At 49.8% G+C, this 19,670-nt stretch overlaps 1 protein-coding gene across 3 annotated transcripts in view; it reads right to left on the bottom strand.

The window, feature by feature from the left end:
* Nucleotides 1-19,670, bottom strand: part of LOC117234087 — an 85,843-nt gene that overhangs the window by 15,558 nt on the left and 50,615 nt on the right. Inside the window, exon 1 of one of the 3 annotated variants that reach the window (XM_033495177.1) lies at nt 15,748-15,863. The exons of 1 other annotated variant lie outside the window; for it this stretch is intronic. In XM_033495177.1, coding sequence (XP_033351068.1) covers nt 15,748-15,770 — 23 coding nt within the window. In that variant the 5' untranslated portion in view covers nt 15,771-15,863. Of the gene's footprint in view, nt 1-2,776; nt 4,620-15,747; nt 15,864-19,670 lie in introns of those variants that run through there. One more of the 3 variants, XM_033495008.1, reaches the window with a different exon arrangement.

Here is a 19,670-nt window from a genome sequence, read left to right as displayed (position 1 = left end):
TCCCTTTCCTTTATTTTCCAAGCGTTGGCTTCGGGCCACGCGATAATAGAACGTCGCGTGTACACGACGACCGTTTCGCTTTTCTCTTCTTCGCGCGTTTACTCGACTCGGCTCGGCCATTCGGCGACTACGACGGGATAACGCGAGGCGAACGTGTTTGCCGAATACCGAGATTCGCGTTTCACGAGCCATTAAGCGATACGTTCGTATTAAGGGTAGCATGGCTGTCGTTAACGCGACAAGAAGCGGCTAGTTTAGAAGGTGACGTTAATTTCCAACGTGGTCGCAGAATTTTCCCACAGGCTCGTTCGCGATTTGCCTTACCTGCAACGATCGATTTTCATTCTCGACGCGATAACGATTGCTCGGTGTCGTTTGGATTCTCTATCGAACGACGCGAGATCTAATAGCATTCCACCGTGGCACCGAATCACGACACCGGAGAAAACGTTTGTCGGAGGAACTGTGCGAAAAGGTGCTCGTCCCGTGTAGCCGATCGACGACGTCGGCCAATTCTCATCCACGTTGTCTATAAAACTCGTTCATCGCCAATTACTTGCGACTACGAATAAATTACTTGGCAGACGTGAATTTCTAATTATCGTAAACGTAAGAACGGGAATGTCAGTGTATCTCGATATACGACGTAGTATCCGTAATTTTTCGAACAAAGAGCTGCGTGTTCCTGTAGACTGTGCGCTCGAGAGACGAACGAGCGTGGCCCGATAAGTTGGCGAATCAATTTGCCGAATTAAACGGCCTGCAACGCGAACGATATTGTTACGGATTAGCAAAGGTATTCGTCGCATGGTCGAACACAGGCAACGACAAAGACAGTTTTACCGTAATTGCCGCAGGAATGGAAACGAACGTGCGGCTGTACCGAGCGATTCTCCCGTTCCCGGATCCTCGCAATACAAAAGTATCGATCATTGGCAGGAAAATTTCGCAATTATTCCCTCTGGCCGGTCGTATTAATTATAATTTCATTATCGACGACGATTGCCGCCGAACGGCCAGCGTAATAACGAGTATCGACGACGAAATTAGTTTTATGTTTCACGGAAGAACGATGAAATTTACGAAATTCCATTTTGCTCGTTGATCGGATCTTTTGTTCCGACGCGGTCGTCGTTGGAACGAAACGACCTCGACGATTAATCCCAAGTTCCCGATACACCTCTCGCGATGACACCTCCACTGCCGGAACGAGTATTTCGAGCACGATCTATCAATTACCTCTTGCGTCTGGGAACGCACGGAATCGATAACGCTCGATGATCGGCGCGTATATGAGAAAATCTGGCATGCCGAATTTTCATCGATTTCCAGATCCCATTCAATTAACGGCCCTTGACGTATACAGCGGCGAACAAATAACGACTGGAAGCTGCGTTCTATTAAAACGAATCGCAGATCGTCGAACAATTGGAGGAGAATTGCCACGCAACATCTGGCGGAGAGGGAAAATTTACGGATGACCGCGATATCGTAAAGCGTATAAAGGCGAAGCTGGAAGAAAAAACGGATGTAAGTTAAAATCGCGCGTCGGGGGAAGTTGGATCGCGTGGCATTTTCGCCAGATTCGTTGCGGATGACGTATATTCGAAGAGTTCTTCCCGACCTTGTGGCGACTGAAGGCGGTACTCGCACAGTTCCCCTTACCGTTTCTTCTCCTTTATAGCCGCTCTTAAAGCACCACCAGAAAATATTTGCCTTGCTTATTCCACTTTCTTTTCCTCTTTGACAGCCTGTTCTCGTCATCGCCCATTCGAGGATTCTCGGGTTAAGTCCTCGCCATCTGCCACTTTGGCTTGGTGCCTGTAATTCCATCAGACCGCCGGTTTCCCTCGTTAATCGCGCGTCTTTCGCCCACCCTACGAAACGCAAATATGCCGCTTTTCTTCGATCGTTACGAACCACGATTCTCGGAGAAAACGCGGGTCTCCTTTCTCATCTCTGAGACCGAAATTTTTGGTAAGAGGAAAAGCCCCGAGAGTTTCCGAGCTTCGCGAATAATTTACGAGACGCGAACTCTCGTACGGAGAGAAAGATTCGAGAGGGTAGACTCTGCGAGAAATAGAAATCGTGCGTTTGGAAATTGTCGGTGTTGCGAAGCGACGAGACGGTAAAGATCGCGAGTCGGTGGCCCTAACGGAACCATGCTCGTTCGGACGAGTCTTTTCCTCGACTTTGCGACTCTGGCGTGGTTACCTCGCGTCACAAATCTTATCAACGACAAAGACTTTAGTTCGCAATGTCCTTTGCTCCGAGAGGCAAAGTCCGAAATTAATACGTCCGATGAAATTAAGCCAAAGTCGGCAGGTCATCGAAGACTATAGCGGACAAGGTAAAAGCTTCGAGAATCTAGCGCTGATGAAACTGTTATTCGGGCATTTTCACGAATCCAAGAACCTGTAGCGGCGACGGAAGCTCGCTAAATACTTTCGCTCGCAGCGTTTTTTTCGAGGACGATGAGAGAGGATAGCGCGGGAAAGGTCAGGAAGATCGATGACGGCTGTGGCGGCGGTGGATGTAAAACGCGAGGTTGAAGGCGGAGCGAGGAAACGTTCGTCCTCGCGTACAGGATTTCGCAATTAGCCTGCCTAACGGGCTCGTGAAACGCGCGCGGATAAAGGATTCGAAAGAGGCGAGATACGCTGACCGCGAGAAACTCGTCGTCGTCTCGTTACGTTCCTCTCGACGCGGACTTCGTTCCCCGATAGAGTAGCGCACACGCGTTGACAAATCGATAGAGAAGCGAAAAGAGGATTACCTTTGGTCGTGGTCTCGTCGGCATCGCGATGTGGCGACATCCGGAGCAGAAACGATGCATCCTGCGCGAACGAAAAAGGAGAATGACGCGTCGCCTGTGTTCCGCGACGGAGAGCGAATTTCGTCTCCTTTTCGTTGGTCTCGGCGCGATGAAAAGCCGGACAACTCGATCGTAGGTGGAGCGGAACGCGAGAGAGCTGGTATTTCGTGGTGACCGCGATTCCAATGGACCTTCTTTTCTTCTTGGACGAGGAAAGAACGGGAAACTCCCGAAAGGAAGATGAAACAGCGAAGAATGAAAATACAAAGGATAAAAAAAACGATCGAATCGTTTTGACGAAGGCGAGGTGGAAAAAACGAACGAGAAAGAGAGTATCGCGCGAAAAAGCCGGCAGAGTAGCAAGGAGGCAGGTGGTTGATGCAATCGCGGTGGGAGGACGAAGCGAACGAAAAGAAGACGAGGCGCGTGATCGCGTGTAACGGAAAGAAGGAAGAGAGAGAGAGAGAAAGAGAGACAGACAGACAGACAGACAGACAGACAGACAGAGACAGATACAGAGCGAGAGATAAGGCGGACGAAAAGTGCGAACGAAATGAATAAAGCTGCATCGAAGGGCTTTCGTGCCAAGAGTCGTCCGCTTTTACGAGCCTTGATCGATGCGTCTTCGCTGAGAAAAGACGAAAACGAGAAAAGGCGACGCAAAGCGAGTATGGTGCGCTCTTTGTTATCGAGGATTGTACGCTCTAAAGACGGTCGGAGATTCTCGGCTTCGTGCTAAACAGCTGTGTGCTACGGCCGGTTTTTCTCTCTCGTCTGTTTCCTGCTTCTCTTCCGATAATCCCCCGACTTATCGATGTCTATAGCTCTCTGTTCGTCGATCTAGTCAGCGCGGTTACGGCGGCTTCAGTTCCGTTCTATGTCCAAATTCTGATACGGTCTGACCGCTCACCCCTTACGTCCTGTTTACAGACACTTGGCCCGATTCGCTATCATGCAGACAAACGTGGATCGTCAGACTCTCCCTCGTCTCGTCAATGGGATACTCATCTGCTCGATGCTGCTACGTCGGTCCTCTTCCTCCTTCCGATAATTCCTCTAGGATGACTCGATCCGACGATAGCGCGTCGCCGTTCTCGAAGCTCGAGTCGCGCGATCCAACCATTGCAACCAGCGAAGCAAACGGTCCTCGTGGTAGATGGTCGAGGAACCGACTGACGGAACTCGCCGCGTTCACCGTGCACCGTCTTTCGAAATCGCGTTCCCGATCTCGTGGCGAGCAGCGGGCGAACCACGCAGACGCACGACGGCGAACGTTCATCCGCAGCAACGTCCGCGAGACACGACGGCAGCAGCGCTGGAAGCAGCGGCGACGACGCCGCAAGCCCGATTAAGCCACGGCAGGAGGAAGCAGAGAACGCGCATACAGCCGCTGCCGCTGCTGCCACTGCGCCGTGCCGGTTGAAATTCGCCAAACTCGCTGCATACTGGTTCTGCACATGCTTCTTCGGGTAGGCCACGTGTAGTGGTGGTGCGCGTCGCTCGGCTATCCGACATCCGAGTAGAGTACTCGGATCGCCGCGATTCCGTGATCGATCGATTCGATCCATCTTCCACTAGCTTCCGTCGTTATCTTCTTACGAAACTTTGCAACGTCGAACAGCGCCAGATACGCCCTTTTTCGATAGAGTTTAAGGGCGGGTTGTCTCTCTCCGTAGCCGCTTCTTGCCTTCAGATCCATCGAACAACCGTTTTCCTATAACTTTTTATCCGCGAAACAACGCGCTTAAGAAACTGAAGACCGTTTGTGGTACTATTGGGTAAATTCCAGTAATTGGGGAGGGGGTGGAGTTGCTTCCGTGAGTTCCAAACTTTGTCTATTTATCGCGATTTTCTCTTCGCTCGCAAAAGCTTGCTTTCGTCTCTGCTTTTAAACAAAGCAAGCGGGTCTTTGAAAATGCCTTATCGACGCTTCGTTCGAATTTGCACGGCAAACTCGTCGAAAACTATTTACGTTAATAACCATCGGGAGGAATAATTCTGCGAAGAAGCTACGTTTTATCGGACAACGTCGCGTTCCGTGGGAAAATTAAACGGAGGCAACGTCACCCCGTGAAACTCGCAGAGTTTCGTACGAGTTTCGCAAATACGATACCACGGAGACCGGCAAACCGTTTCAAAACCAACAAATTATCCGTGAAGTCGCATCGAACGAACCCTTCCAGCTCGTCGACACACTCGCGAGTCGTGTTTCACGGTCGAAAATCGCTGTCGTAGTCAACGATTTCGCGCAGTTATGCGAATTTCTAGACGTTTACGAGCGAACTAGATGTTGCGCGAATACAACAGCTACGATCCGAGCGACGCCGTTTTCCGCTATAATTGGTGTCCGCGTATCTCTATACGCGAGCATAAATTTCCAACGATTACGAGCAATTACGGAGAAGCTGTAATCATCGACGGTTTAATCCGTTGAATTTACAGACAAATCGAACGTTATACGCGGCGATAATCGTTAAAGAGAAAAAGTAGGTGAAAAAGAAAATTCGTTTGAAGGAAAAATGCAAGTCCGCTGCGGGAATACGCGCGAAAGCGACTAATTAACGATAAACGAATCAGCCTTGTCTTTTTCCTGTTTAACGTTTCCTCGATTATTCGTTTCCTCGATTACGATACGAACCGTGATAGCGGCGTTGGGTATTCGAATTGCGAGGTTGACACGGTCCGACTGTCGTCGAAATTACCGGTGGATGCGGAGGACAAATGGCTGCAGGCTCGTCGACATCCGTACGCTGTCGACGCCACGCGTGAAACTAGAGAGTTTGGCGCGTTCCTGGCGAATTCCATGGTATCTCGACGTTCTTCGAGGTTTCCGCGATTCGCCAATTTTCGTTCTACGCGTCGGAACGTCGAGGAAGCGAGAGAAAAGTCGATTCTCCGATGGCAGCTACCGGCTGAAGCGCGACGCTTCTACTTTATCCGGCCGCTCGTAATTTCGCGCGAGTTCGAAACATCCGAGAGACGATAGACGATAAAGACGTCGCCGCGAGTCGATGAGTCGTAGGCAACTGGAAAGGTAGTTCGTTATAACGGGGAACTTGCCAGACTTCGGAGACGGGCTTTGGTAACTTTGTCGCGTTCCCTCGGCTCTTGCGAGTAGCTTCGTTGCGAAAGAACGTATCATGGGGAATCAAAGCGCGATTCCGCGCAACAGGATCGAGTCGAAACGCGCGTGTCAGGAAAGACGAAAGAAGCACGCCGTTACGTGACAGAATGTTCCCGGTATCTCACGTCCCACCAAACTCGCGGTATTTCGACCGAACGAGAAACACCATATTTCATTTCGGTCTTTTGTTTTGCTTCCATTTACCGGCAGAAGACACGATGGATTCGCGCGATGAAAAAAGAACATCGAGAACGTTCGTTCGTCCGGTCTCTCGATTTTCTGCCAATGAAAAGGAATCTCGTCCGTTTGAGCGGACGGTGTTCGACGAAACCACTCTCGATCGACGGATTAACGCGTCGAATACGCTTCGCCAAGTTATTAAATTGGTCCCTGTAGCGACGAGATTTTAACGAACGAACCGGATCAAGGATAGACGAAAGCTGGCTGCAAGCTGCTACTCGCCGCGACGAAAGAAAAGGAAACAAGCGGTTGTGGACGACGAAGCCGCAAACGTGAAAACTGCGGGACGAAGTTTCGATACTTTCGCGGATAAGAACTCGGAAAGCGAACATTTTCTGTGCAACGATCGAACGAGAACACGCCTCGTTAGTCGGGGAAACGCGAACTTGGCGTACAAACGGAATATCGAGATCGTGGTCGGGCGTGAAAGACGCGACGAGATTAGAAGAGAATATATACGGGCGACAGAATGTACTCGACAGTCGCGATAAACGAAATCATCGAGTATGCATCGATTGTGTATCGAATTATCTTTCGTTCGCGCGTTACGAATACTAAAAGATTCAACGTAGTTTAGCTTATGAAGGCTCGTATAGTTGGAAGATAATCTGATTCTACGAGAATTTCGACGAGAGAATCAAGGAAGGAAAATTCAGCCAAAAAGTAAATACCGAAGAAAACCGTGATACCCTTGCGTTTTCAGCGGAAGTTGAATGCTTGCGTTTTCAACGGAAGCTGAACCTTTGCGTTTTCAGCGGAAGCTGAATCCTCGCGTTTTCAACGAAAGCCGAGTCCTTGCGAAACGGCGACCACCGAGACGAGTCTATTACCGAGGAGAGGAAGGAGGTCGAAAAAAGACGAGCGAAAGGATAGAAAACGTCGATGAGCAGGAATTTCGATTATTCTACTCGAGGCGGAAGAAAGAAACTCGGACCGGACGTTGGTAGGATGACCTGCGGAGCGACCTACGCGAGAAGGGACGACGATTTCAGAGAGGACAGTGAATTTTGTATAAAACAGCGAAATCGCTCGGCCAACGTGAGTGGTTGCGAACAAAGCGTAGAAGAACGCGGGGAGCTGCGGACGTGACGTTAATTTCAATCGGGACACGTCGAGTAACCTTCTTTTCTCTCGTTCCCCTCGTTCGTATCGGTCTCCGTGGTAGTCTCGAAGAAGCAGCGCGAACTCGGAATAGAAGAAAATCGAACGGGCCAGCTGCGTTTCCTCGCTGCAAAGTTACCGCGATAAGATTGCGAACGATTATATCGTGGCTCGCGCTCTGGACGTGACCAACGTCGCGGAAAATAGAAGGTTCTTCGATTCTCGATGAGATTCCTTGCGACGCCACGTTGACGCGCGCTACAGACTTTCGAATTTTTCGTTTCTTTCTTCGCGGAACTCGGGTTTCGTGGTTGTCCGTGTCCGATAACGTTGTTCCAAGGATTTTTAATTGCTTCCCCGATTCAACCGCGAATCACGGCGGTTTTTCGATTCTCCCGGGTGTTTTTATACCTCCGGGAATCTTCGTCGCGCGGATCATTTTCAACCTCCACTACCGGTGTTCCGAGGCGAGGCGATTCGTTGCACAGCCGAACGATCGTTCAGCCGTATATTGTCTCGAAATACGACTATTTCGCCAACTAAAATCGCTTCCACTTCACCATTCGACGAATGCACCGAGAACTTGCATCGAAACTTGAAAATCAAAGTGACATTCACGCTCGACTTTACGCGTTCCATCGAAACGAAGTGCAAACTCGATACTCGACGATGTTTCTCGCCTCGTCGACTCCTTCTGCGCTTCTTCGCTAAATTTAAACGACCCTTTATTAGTCTTAGCCTCGCCTTTCTTCACAGAATTATCGCCGCTGTTTCCGTTTCTTTCTCGAAGCGTCTACGTTCGCAACCGTTTGCCTCGTACTACTCGTAGATGGAACGACGTTTCGCGACCGGTAAAACGGAAGGGCGTCAGGGAGAAAAGAACGCGCGAAAACGTCGAAACGGAGCGCGTTTCGCGACCGCTTTCGTGCACGTTCGCCGCGCAACTGCCGCGGCCGAATATTCGCCGATACTACATGTGCGTCGTATTTGCAAGCCCCGACCGGCGGACATCGGCCGCAGCTGCTCGACAACCTCCTCCGGCAGCGTCCCGACGCCCCTCCCAGCCCTCGTTTTCCTCCTCTACCGATTCCTACCTCCTACCGATTCCCGCGATAACAATAACGGCGGTAATACATCCTCGTTGCGGCGAATGCGAGGAACCATCGCCGACTGCTTCCACGACGCGCCAAACAACGCCATTTTCGCCAAGCGACCAACAAGTTTATCGGAACAACGAAACAGGGGTAACCAGGAGTATTATGCAAAATATCGACTTGCTGGGATCGGCTAGACGATCGATAGGCTCGTTCTTCTCGAAGTTACGTTGCCTTTGTTTCGCCATGCTGGAAAACAAGACACGATCGGAAAGAAAAGAAGGAAAAGTTAGTAGCTTGCGCGTGTCGAGAGGCTGAAACGATCTCCGATTTATTAAATTGCCTAACCGAGGTCAGCATCCTCCGTTTGCCAAGTCTACGTACACGCTCCAAATCTATTTGGCTGGTTCGTTCGAAGATCTCGTCTTTCTTCGCGATTCGCTTTTGAATTTTGTTGAAACCAAGATGAACGTACTGGTTGATCGCCTTTAAACGAAGAAGAGCCGTTGAAGCGGCAAATGGAAATGCGAAAAGGACTTTCGTTCGCCGAGTAATTAAATGCCACCTGCGCGCCTAATTATCCGACAAGCCAGGTTTTTACAAGGCGGATAATACACGGGTGACAAGCTGAAAACCCGCTTCAGCTTGAAAAGTAACTTCCGTATATTCGCATACACGGTTAAGCATCGGATTTCGTGCACACAACTGTGTCATTCGGTTCGCGTACCGTATATGCAGCGAATAGTCGACGATGGAAAGCGTATTTTTCATTTTCGTCGCCGCTGTCAATGCGGTGAAAGAAACGCGTTCCATGCAAATGCGTATATTATACGCTGACAACGGAGCTTCCTGAAAGACGGTGCCACGACGCGGTCAAACTTCTCGGAACCAGGGGTTGCAAAATTCCACGAGAGCGTTTCACCGGACGAAAACGGGGAATACTCGCGAGTCGTACGGGCTTCTCCAAACTTTCTCCCGCGTATAAACTCACCTTCGAGGCAGACTCGGCAAGTTGTCAAGTGCATTAGCGATTCTCGAGGCAAAGTCAACGACCGTCGATTTTGTCCTCGTACTGCACCACACCCTTCTCTCTCTCTCTCTCTCTCCCTCTTCCTCTTCCTCTTCTCTACATTCCATACAATTGTAAGCAGTCGCTTCTTCAAATTAGTACTTTTCACTTATCCGATTTGTTCACGTCGAACCGTTATCGGGCTCTTTAATCTTGGAATCACATCTCGTTTGTAGGATTGTTCTCGTTGAAAGAGAAACGATTCCAGCGATCGCACGTGGTTACGCCGTACTATTTTCATGGAATACGCGATTAACGCTTCGACCCTTCTCTGTCTATTGGTCAAGGGAGACGCTCGTTTCCGACTCGCAACGGAGGTAACCGATTTCATCGAAAGTGTCGTTCACGAATTCCGGCGATGATCGAACGGACTCCATTTTCATTTCCGCGCTTGTGCCCATTGTGCGCGTTCGTCCAACCGTATCAGGATAGGAACACCAAACGACCGAGTAACCCATCGACTTTTTCCTTCAACCGCAATGAATCGATTTCTCTCTGCCGAGTAGTGGCTGAATTAAACCTAAGATCGTTCCGAGGATCTTAACCGCTCAAGACCATTAACACGGTAGATCGCTGGCCGTACTTCGCAAGACTATTTATTCGTTTTAAGAAAGTTGCAAAGAGAAACGAACGAAACGCAGAACGACGGACGATGAAACTACGCGTGGTCTTAGCCGATTTCACAGTTTTCCTTGGTTCGTGTCTCGCGACAATCTCGCGCCGTTTATCTTCTCCAAACACACACACACACACACACACACACACCCCTCCTCCTGCAAATGAACCGGCTATCAGCGACGTTGAACACGGCGGATGTTTTAATCCCTCTCTCGAGGAAGGTAATCTCAGCCGTCTTACATCAGCCAGACCCAATCCCACGGGAAATTCTGTCGAGTTCCATAATACTCGGTGACACGCATCGAGCGATAAGGGCAGCGAGTTTCGAGTCGCCAGCACCGAGGCGTCGCATAATCGCTCCTGGAGCGTCATTCCGAGCGCGAGATTCGCGCAGACTAAAGGGATTCGCGGCATCCCGGTCGCAATTCGGGGAATGTCGATCAAACGTGACACGACGATCGGTACGCCGACACAGATGTACCTAAGACGTCGCGAGTAGCATCGCAACGAATCATCCACCGATCGATGATCATCTGGTACGCAACGTTTATTATGCAAATCTTTCTTTTTCAATCGACCCATAGTCTTTCGAAGGTCCAGCCCGATGTCTTTTTCAAACATTTATGGCGGAGTGCCATAAAATTTTGGCAGCGTCGTATTATCGAAATACGAAACGTTCGTGATTTGACGATCGGATAAAATCGTCTCGATTCTCGAATTACGCATAGGCGTTCGACAAATTTTTAATTTAAGCTTTTCTCTCGGAAACGTTGTCAATTTTTTAAGCGTAAGCGATAATAAACGATATAAACGACTAATAAATTATCGGACATCTAAGCGCTGAAGCGTTTTCTTATCAAATTTACGAACCAGGATAAGAATCGCGGCTCGTTCGATGACCTAATCGTATTAGGCTAAAATCGACGTTGAATCAACCGGTTGAATCGATTCGACGATGGGAAAACATCGGCGTGGCAAGGGTCGATGGTCGGTGACAACGTATTTAACACGGCTCGTAAAGCGACCATTTTATTTTTATGTCCTCCGCTAACCGCCTTATCGTCGTTACCCCGCAACTACCAGCTACGCCGATGATATTTTTTCGAAGCGACGTCGCTTCCTGCAGAGATCGCGCAGCTCTGGGATACCGAGGAAATCGCGCGCGGAAATTTCGGCCCGTTTGCAAATTGACGTCGAAAATATTGGCCCCTTACCGCGATCCATCGCCGATATCGTCTACCCTGCTTTCGGTCCACGCCACGCCGGAAGATCAAGCTGCGGGAACGTGAAATATCTCCGAGCTGACGAAAAACCATTACGTCGAACACGCGAAATGCGACGCTTTCCGCGCGGAGCATCGACCTGTAATTTTACTACGTCGACAGCTAGAAGCGTGTCCCTTCCGAAAGGGACGTACGAGCTCGAGAATGAAGCTATTTTTGCGATAAGATGCGTACGCTTCGATAAAACGAATGAACGAAGCGAGCGAAATGGCGGTCGAACGAGCGTACCATCGTTTTGTAATGGAACTTATTCGGGGCAATTTGACGAATGGATAACGCAAGGCGAAACTGTGATCGGATGCCAAAGAGGAACACGCCCTATGGACAAGCTGTCGAAACGCTTAATAACCGAACTGCGGCAACCGCATCGGACCGTCTTGAAATAATAGAGAACGATCGATCGCGTGGTAGTGCTTAATAAAAACAACCTCGCTTCGTCATCGTTGCATCAGGAACGAGCTACGACTTAAAAATACATAAACACGCGGTGTAGAATAGACTGACCGACGCCGGGCAAATTTCCAAATCGCATGCAGCCAACCATTTGCACATGACTGTCAGACCGACGTTACGACCTACGTATCCGATCGAATCTCTCGTTTTACGCGTTTTATCGAAATCTCGCGCCGTTTCGTCGATAACTCCGCTTTATTCCGACGATTTGTCCGGTCATCTAGGATCTCGACCGGCAGCTAAGTGACCGACCCGTGTACAATACCGTGACTCGACGTTAATTACCTCGTCGAGTGGAGCGTCGACTCGAACCGACCGACGAACGAGCACGTCGATATTTGATCGTCTTGTCCTGTCGCGTCGTTGCGTCGCGTTTTCCTCCGTCAAACGATTAATCCGTCGCGTTCAGCGGTTGCAAAAGGTTATCGATTGCTCGCGATACAGGCAACGATGGAAGATCGCGGCGTTCGATTCGTCCAGAGGCTAACCAGAGCGTCGGTCGTGCCATCGGCTGTAGAAAAATGGCGCTCGAAACCGTTAGTGTTTTCGGTTCGCATCCTCGTAATTTACGGCCGAGTTTGACGCGCGTCTCGCGCTCGTAAATCAGAGAATCTCTTCCCTACGCACACACGGTCCGTTACTCGAACGGCTTCGCGTGTCAAAGGAAAAATGACTGCGTTTCGACGCCCGAAAAGACTATTAAATCGCGTGTCCGAGTGACGCGAACACGGGCGATCTCGTCGTCTTTCGGGACGAGCGTGGATCGAGCTTCGTGGCGCGATTCTACGCGTAACGTCGCGTGTTTTTCGTATTTGCGATTTTTCGTCTCACCCGATGCACAGGATGTTCCACTTTCGGCCTACAAATGCGGATGAATCGGAACGCGCGAATCAAACGCTCGGCCCTTTTCACGCGCAACGTTCCTCTTTTGCTCCAGGGACGAGTTGAATTTCTCGTTGGGAAACGCACGTCGCAGATACGCGACAGCGTCTAGGCAGCAGTTTTATGCATCGCGACATAACGTCAAAGTTTGAAAAATCAGTTCCCCGCGAGAAACAAACCTCGTTCGTTTTTAAACTCCAACGGGATGCCCCTGTTTCGTATCTTCGGAGCGTTCTTCGCGGAAACTGCGTTCGCAGGTCGAGCCGGAGTATCGCGCGAGTACTTTCTCGTACGACAGAAGCATCTCGAGCGTGCCGGCGAATTCTTAAATCAACGAAAGCATTTCATTCGGTCGTTGGTGCCTGTACACGCCAAACTATCGTAGAATCGCTTAAACGAGAAAGCCCGAGGAGGATGAGAAATACCAGTGTCGGGTAAAACAGACAAATTGCGTATAGTCGTGAAAAGAGAACAGGGACGAGCGAACGAGGGAACTCGCATTCGTCGCGAAACGAAATCCTTTGTGGAGATATTTGCGCGAGATGGGAAGTGGCACACGGGGCGACAAAGATTTGCCGCGAAATTGCAACCAGAAGTTCGCGCGCGGAACTCATCTCGCGGATTGGGAATTTTTGACTAGTACAATATCGCGCCATTCCCCGCGATTAATTTACAAATATTCGACAAACGTAGTTACGTTTCGAAACGCGTCGACGCGGCATAGAAACGCGGAACAAAAAACGGATGCAACACGCTTTCGGAATTTTCGACGATGCGGATGGGTAAGCGCGATTCGATGGATCGGAGCGGGGAAACGAGGGGCGAAGGGCCGAGCGAACGAATTTCGACAGGTACAATTACGTGTTTGCATTAACGGGGAACGTTGGGACACGTTGGCACACGTTGGGTCTCGTGGGGACTCGCCTAACTCCATCCGAAATATGGTAATAACATCGATATCGATAATGTATCGTTGACAAACGCGAACCGATGGAATTAACGTTGCGTCGAATTACAAACACGTAATTTTACAGGTACGGCGTCCCATGGAGCGCCAGACAGAAGGAAGAACAGGAGAGTGCGGTGGAAATAAATAGCAAGGCACGCGCTTTCCTTCTCATCGATAAAATAAAACAGTCGCGCACTGCTCTGTATTTTGCGCGTACGCTTTGGTCTGGCCAAAAGGACGTCGCCGGGTCGATGGTAAAGAGACGAAAACACTACCTGTCGTCGCGTCTATTATCGGCGAATCGTCGTAGTTTTTGTCGGCCTTTGTTTGCGGTAGAGGACGAAACTCCGAGGGCCGGCAAACGAACAGGAAACAAACGCAGTCATATTAATTAATCGAGTATGTTGTGCAATTAACGTTTGCTCGTGTGCGCGGGCCAGTCGTTTTTCTACCATACGTTTGCCGATGGAAAGTAACAACGGATCGACTGGCATATCCGGTTGCTCGTTGTTCCTCGATATTTGCACGGATGTAAAGTTTGCACGTGATCCAACTGGAAACGCATCTACACGCGATATTTTGCTTTTCCCTACAGCCAGTTGGTCCCTAATTATCAAAAATATTAATTATTATGAAAAATATGTCAACTCTTTGTCGAGATACGCGCGTACGGTCGACCTCGAAGCGCTCGACAATTTTACGAGCTTCCGTTTTCCGTTTTCGCGATCGGCTACGAAAAATTTCACTCGCGCGGAACGCAGTGGCGAGATTTCGACGAGTGGTTATTTTTCAACGCGGGCCACGCGTGTGTACGTATATCGCGATTAATGTAATTCACACCCCGACGAAACTCGCGCGAATTCACGGTTTCATCACGGTTTCATCACGGACAACGCGGTTTGCAAATTCCCATCGTCGCTCGGTCGGCGCGTTAAAGCAGCGTCCGAGTGAAACGCTCTCTTCTGTTCACCGTTCACGCACGCTATGCGCGGCACACAGCTAAATGAAATTTATCACGCTGAGACTGAAAGAGAGAGAGAGAGAGAGAGAGAGAGAGAGAAAGGGAGAAAGAGAAGGAGAGCGCATTACGCCGATGATGCCAGACTCCTAATTTTCCGAGTACTCGGCATTTTAAGCACGACCGTCGTAAACCGTTTTTCTGTCCGGCTCTCCGCCTACCTTTCTACCTTTTTTTCTTTATATCCTTTTACTTTCGATCCACTCTGCTACTTTTTACGCGAGATTACGATGCGCTCGTTCGCGTAAAAACGTACGCTTCGCGTCGCGGTCCAGCGAATCCCCGGCGATAGACTAAATGGATCGATGCTTGTTTACACGCGTTTTTCACGTTTCCAACTATGCGCGTAATTTTTCCTTCCACCAGACACACCTGCGTTTGCTACGACAGTTTCGTTCTCGCAGTATTTGCGAAAGAACATTGCGCGAAAAGTATATCTCGCATTTATACATAGAGACGACGACAGAGTATCGCCGTGTTGGCCGGCCAAAAGTCTTTTCTAGATTTACAGATGGTACCGTCTAATTCTCGAAACGAGTAAATTGAAAATTTATTCCGGAACGGTGTACACGATTCCGTATGGGAATTGGGTAAAAACGATGGTAGGTAAGTTTCGGTCGACCGACGACTACCGCCATCTGCGTAGCAGGCTGAGAGGCAGGTGGTAGCAACGACGCCGGGCGCCGTCGTCGATGGGTCGCCTCTGTTCGCCTCGTTCGCAATGTCGACTACGTAGTACCACCGGAAGGGAGGCATTGAGCGCATCAACGCTTCCGGATGTACACGCTCGTAGTTTCCTGTCCGTTATACGCACCAAGTCGTAGAGCGGAAGAAGCGAGTCCTAATACGAACGTACCGTCTGCCAATTCACCATCAAGTTATCGCGCTTTCGCCGCGTAATTTGCGTACGGTCAAACCGCTTTTCTTCTCTTCGCCACTTTGACCTTTTCGATCTCATTGAAATTTTTAACGAAATTTTAACGAAATTTTAACATCGTCGGAACGAATCCAGTTATAGGCGAAAGAACATTTGCTTCGCACGTTGCTGGAATCGAAAAGAATCGAGCGAGACGCGTACTTATCTTACTTGTATTTACTGGCCGTGCGACGAGCTCGAGAAGCATCGTCGGTTTGGGGAAAACTGGAAACTCGAATCGCCGTTACTCACACCTGTCGACCGAAGGAATGTCGGAAAAATTCTCCGTGTCCTGACTCACCTGTAACAAGAAACAGGCGCACGCCTTGTCATCGTGAAAGGATAACAAATGGAAGGAGGGAACTGGGCGAGGGAAATAAACGCGGGAAACGAACGAACTGGCTGGAAACGAGTCGGTCTACCGCTTCTCCGACCACAAGTTATTACGCGATCGCCGTAGACGCGTTCTCGGGACACACGGTCGTCGCGAAAACGAAGGAATAAAGATCGGTCGGCGAGTGTCTCGATCGGGAACAGGAGGCCGTGGAACGACCCTGGCACTCTTCTAGATCTCATCTAACCGACGATAGTTACGCGCCATCCAAAGTCGTTTGCATTCCGCGCCATAAACGACTCTCCTTCTTTCTTAATTACGCGACTACGCTACATTTCCAGCCAGCTCTGTTGATATCGTTTCTTGATTCTTCGTGTTCTACGGAAGAATCTTTTTCGTCGATGGAATTGGAACGACGAGGCAAAGCGTCGTTCGTACCAGACAGATCGTACCGGCGATCTAATTACGCGGAGAGACGTAACGCGAAATGCTTGGTAGAGCGAGTCGTGGCAAATATCCAATTTAATATCCTTTGGCAAAACCTCGACGACGTAATTCGACGAAAGCGATAGAAGAAAGTTCCCTTCCGATAAACAACGCAGCAGCGAAGCACCGCGGCAAACCCGACGATAACGATCGATTAGGAGTTAAGATGCCGGTCGTTCGTCGTTGTTCCAAGTAGAAAGTTACGAGATAGAGGCTGATGAATGTGGTGGCGCGTTAATCTTCGTCGTGACACGGACTGGAGCAACCTTGCCAACGGGACAGATCGGCAGGGAACGAAACGAGACGAAACGAAACGAAACGAAACGAAACGAAACGAAACGCGAAAGACGAAACAGAAGGAAAGGGCGGGGAACGTGGCGAACGAGAGTTAAAAAATGATCTTTGGCCGGTCGCGACGTTGTTCTCGTCGCGTCTTCGCCACGTTAGACACGTCCGCGTAATTTGCCGAGTCCAAACAACGCGAGACTCGGATTACGCAACCGTGTTACTATTTTCTCCGTGGTGTCCGCGTAACAAACGACGTCCGTTGCGATTAATCATTCGTTGGCGCACGCTGCCCGTTTTATTTTACAGGCTAACGACACCTCGCGAATGAAGATTTATGAAGAAACGCGTGCCTCCTTCTCGCGCCGTAATGTACCCTCCCCGAGGGAAGATGCTGATCGAGCTCCAAGGCAATTAGCCTCGAGTACTTCCACGGGAACAGCCGGCGTCTTCCGAGAATCCTCCTGTTTCATCTTCGACAGACAGAGTCGACTTAATAGTCTTCTCGAGTAATTCCTTGTGTCAATTCGCCTTTACAGGTAAGGAGAATCGGTGGCGACGTTTACCGTCGATTTAAAAACATTCCAGACGACGTTCTTGCTTTCGCCTCTTGCACCTACCTCTTCGTCCTGCCAATTATTAGGTTGCCTTTTCCTAAGATCGTTGATCGAGTGGCTTTCGCCGCAAGTTCTTCGAAAGCTACTGCAAGTTACGTCAAATTCTGCGTTTCGTACGAGAAGCTTCGACGAGAGTGGAAACGATCGTAGTTTCGAGTTTCGTCGGGGCGACCCGATTGGTTCGCTAAATTTTCCAACGGAATTTTCCTGAAACTTAATTAGAATCGTCTACGGAGAAAGAACGGTCGGTTCGCTAAAAAGTAACGTACGCCGCGTTTTGCTGCAACGCGCGACGCGTCAAAGAGGACGATCGGGTGGCCTTCTGGACGATAATACACGGTAGAAATAAATGGAAATCGAGCGACGTCGCGTTCCAATAAGCTGTCGCGTGAACGTTCTCCGCATAGAATATCGAGGCGTTCTAAAGAAGAACGGGACAAGAGCGTGCTTTGTACGATCGATCGAAAAGACGTTTTAGATTCATCGGCGACGTTTCTCTAGACCTGGAAAATTGAAACGGACTCCGACCGGTATCGAAAACGCGAGAGCGAACCATCCGATCGTGCCGACTTAATTTCCTTCGTCTCACCGCGACTCTAGCTTCTAGCTAATTATTCTAACTGCTGCTGTGCTCGAACCACTCGATTTTATCGGCTTTCCTCGAACGTTTCGCTGGCGACCTCGCGCTGTAAATTTCCCGATACGCCGCGTCGTGTAACTCGTTTGATATTTAAACGAGGGTTAACGCGGTTTGCGAGAGAAACGTCTCCGCGCGACTACCGACGCAACCTCCAACTCTCCGTTTACCGGGTGTCCCTGTGCGAATGCGAATTCGAGTAAATCTCTCGACGGCGAGAGAGTCGTTCGGAGATTATTTCCATTTGGAATTTCCATTCGGTGTGTGACGTCGAACGCGATGAAAACGCGAGCGAGGCGACAGCATTTCAGTCGCGAGCGCGCACAGAGCTCGGCGAAACTCTTCGCGTCGTTCGACGAATTCAAGCGCTTTCCGATAACCGCTTTAAACTTGCTCGTCAAAACGATAACCCTCTAGCTTTGACCGGAAAGGTCGCGCGATTCCCTCTAGCTCCGCGATCGCCCGTATTTGCTGCAAATATTTGCGTGCGATTTCCGATCGCCAACGAGTCGAACTTGGTCTGCAGAGCGGTGAGATCGTACGATAGACCACGCTGCGAGAATTAACAGCGTACCGGCGATTGTTTGATCGAACAATTAACAATATCGCTATCGCTGCAACCTCGTTAAGGTTCAACGTATCCATCGGAGAGGAACGGTAGACGGCGATTCTCGCGGAACAATGCCAGGCTCCGTGTTCGAAAGCGACAGTTCGATCTACGAGCCAGAGACAAAGGCGTAATTAAAATTCGTATCCGAGTTTCCATCGGCCGTCGACGAGTTACAGCCTGGTTACAGCTAGTTTTTGGATGGAAAACGGAATCGTCCGAATGTTCTCGATAGTGCGCTTTGCCTCGACCGTTGCCAGGCGATCGCAGAACGCCACTCCGCTACTTCCCCGACGTTACGTAAGATCGTTGGAACGCGCGCGTAACCGGATAACGAAGTCGATCTGGAAACTCAGCCACGTTAATCTTCGGCTTTTCCAGTTTATTCTCCGAATAATATCGGCCAGGGCCGTTGAAATCGCATATTTCGCCTACAGATATTCCTACTCTCTGCGTCGTGGACAGATAGCCGATACGATAGGCGTTGCTTTATTCGCTCGCTTTGCACTTTTTCCCGAGTTTTTGTAAATTCCCAATTAATCGGTAGCAAGCTGCTCGTTTGTATCGCGATCGACGCGAAACGACGCGAAGAGGGGTTAGGTCGTCTTTCTGGCGCGAGCACTCGTGGAAATAGATGCACGTTCGCGTACCAATACGAAGGCAAAAGAGTGCCATAGCCGGCGGCTAGGTCGTTTCCCGACCTTGCCAAGCGGGATTCCTTAGACGCGAAGAACTTGGCCATTTTTATCGGCCGTTTCCTCTATAAGCTTTTTTTCCACGTTTTTTTGCTTGCCCCGGATCTACCGCTCGTCGCGAGGAACCTCTCCACGCTCCACGTATAATTTATCCTCGCTGGAATATCGCGGTCGACGTCTCTGCCGCGTTTAATCGCGCGGCTCGAAATCTCGTTAAGGAAATTAATTTTCCCCGTCCATTTTTCTTTTCTCTTTTCTTTTTACGCCCTTTCCATTCATCCGATCACCGAGGAAAGTTTCGCGAATCCATTCGAACCGAAACCGCGATTAACGCCTTCCTTGCCTTTTGTTCCGACGGTTACCCTGACAATCGCTATCGCTCGTTTACCGACTTCCGGCAGAACCGCCGCGAATCCGGGAAGTAATTAAACTTATTAAATATTTCCC

This window comes from Bombus vosnesenskii, unplaced genomic scaffold (assembly GCF_011952255.1).
Source record: "Bombus vosnesenskii isolate JDL3184/JDL3185 unplaced genomic scaffold, Bvos_JDL3184-5_v1.1 scf7180000013262, whole genome shotgun sequence".
Lineage (NCBI taxonomy): Eukaryota > Metazoa > Arthropoda > Insecta > Hymenoptera > Apidae > Bombus > Bombus vosnesenskii.
Note: the sequence above shows the minus strand (reverse complement) of the source record. Positions and strands in the feature narration are given on the sequence as shown.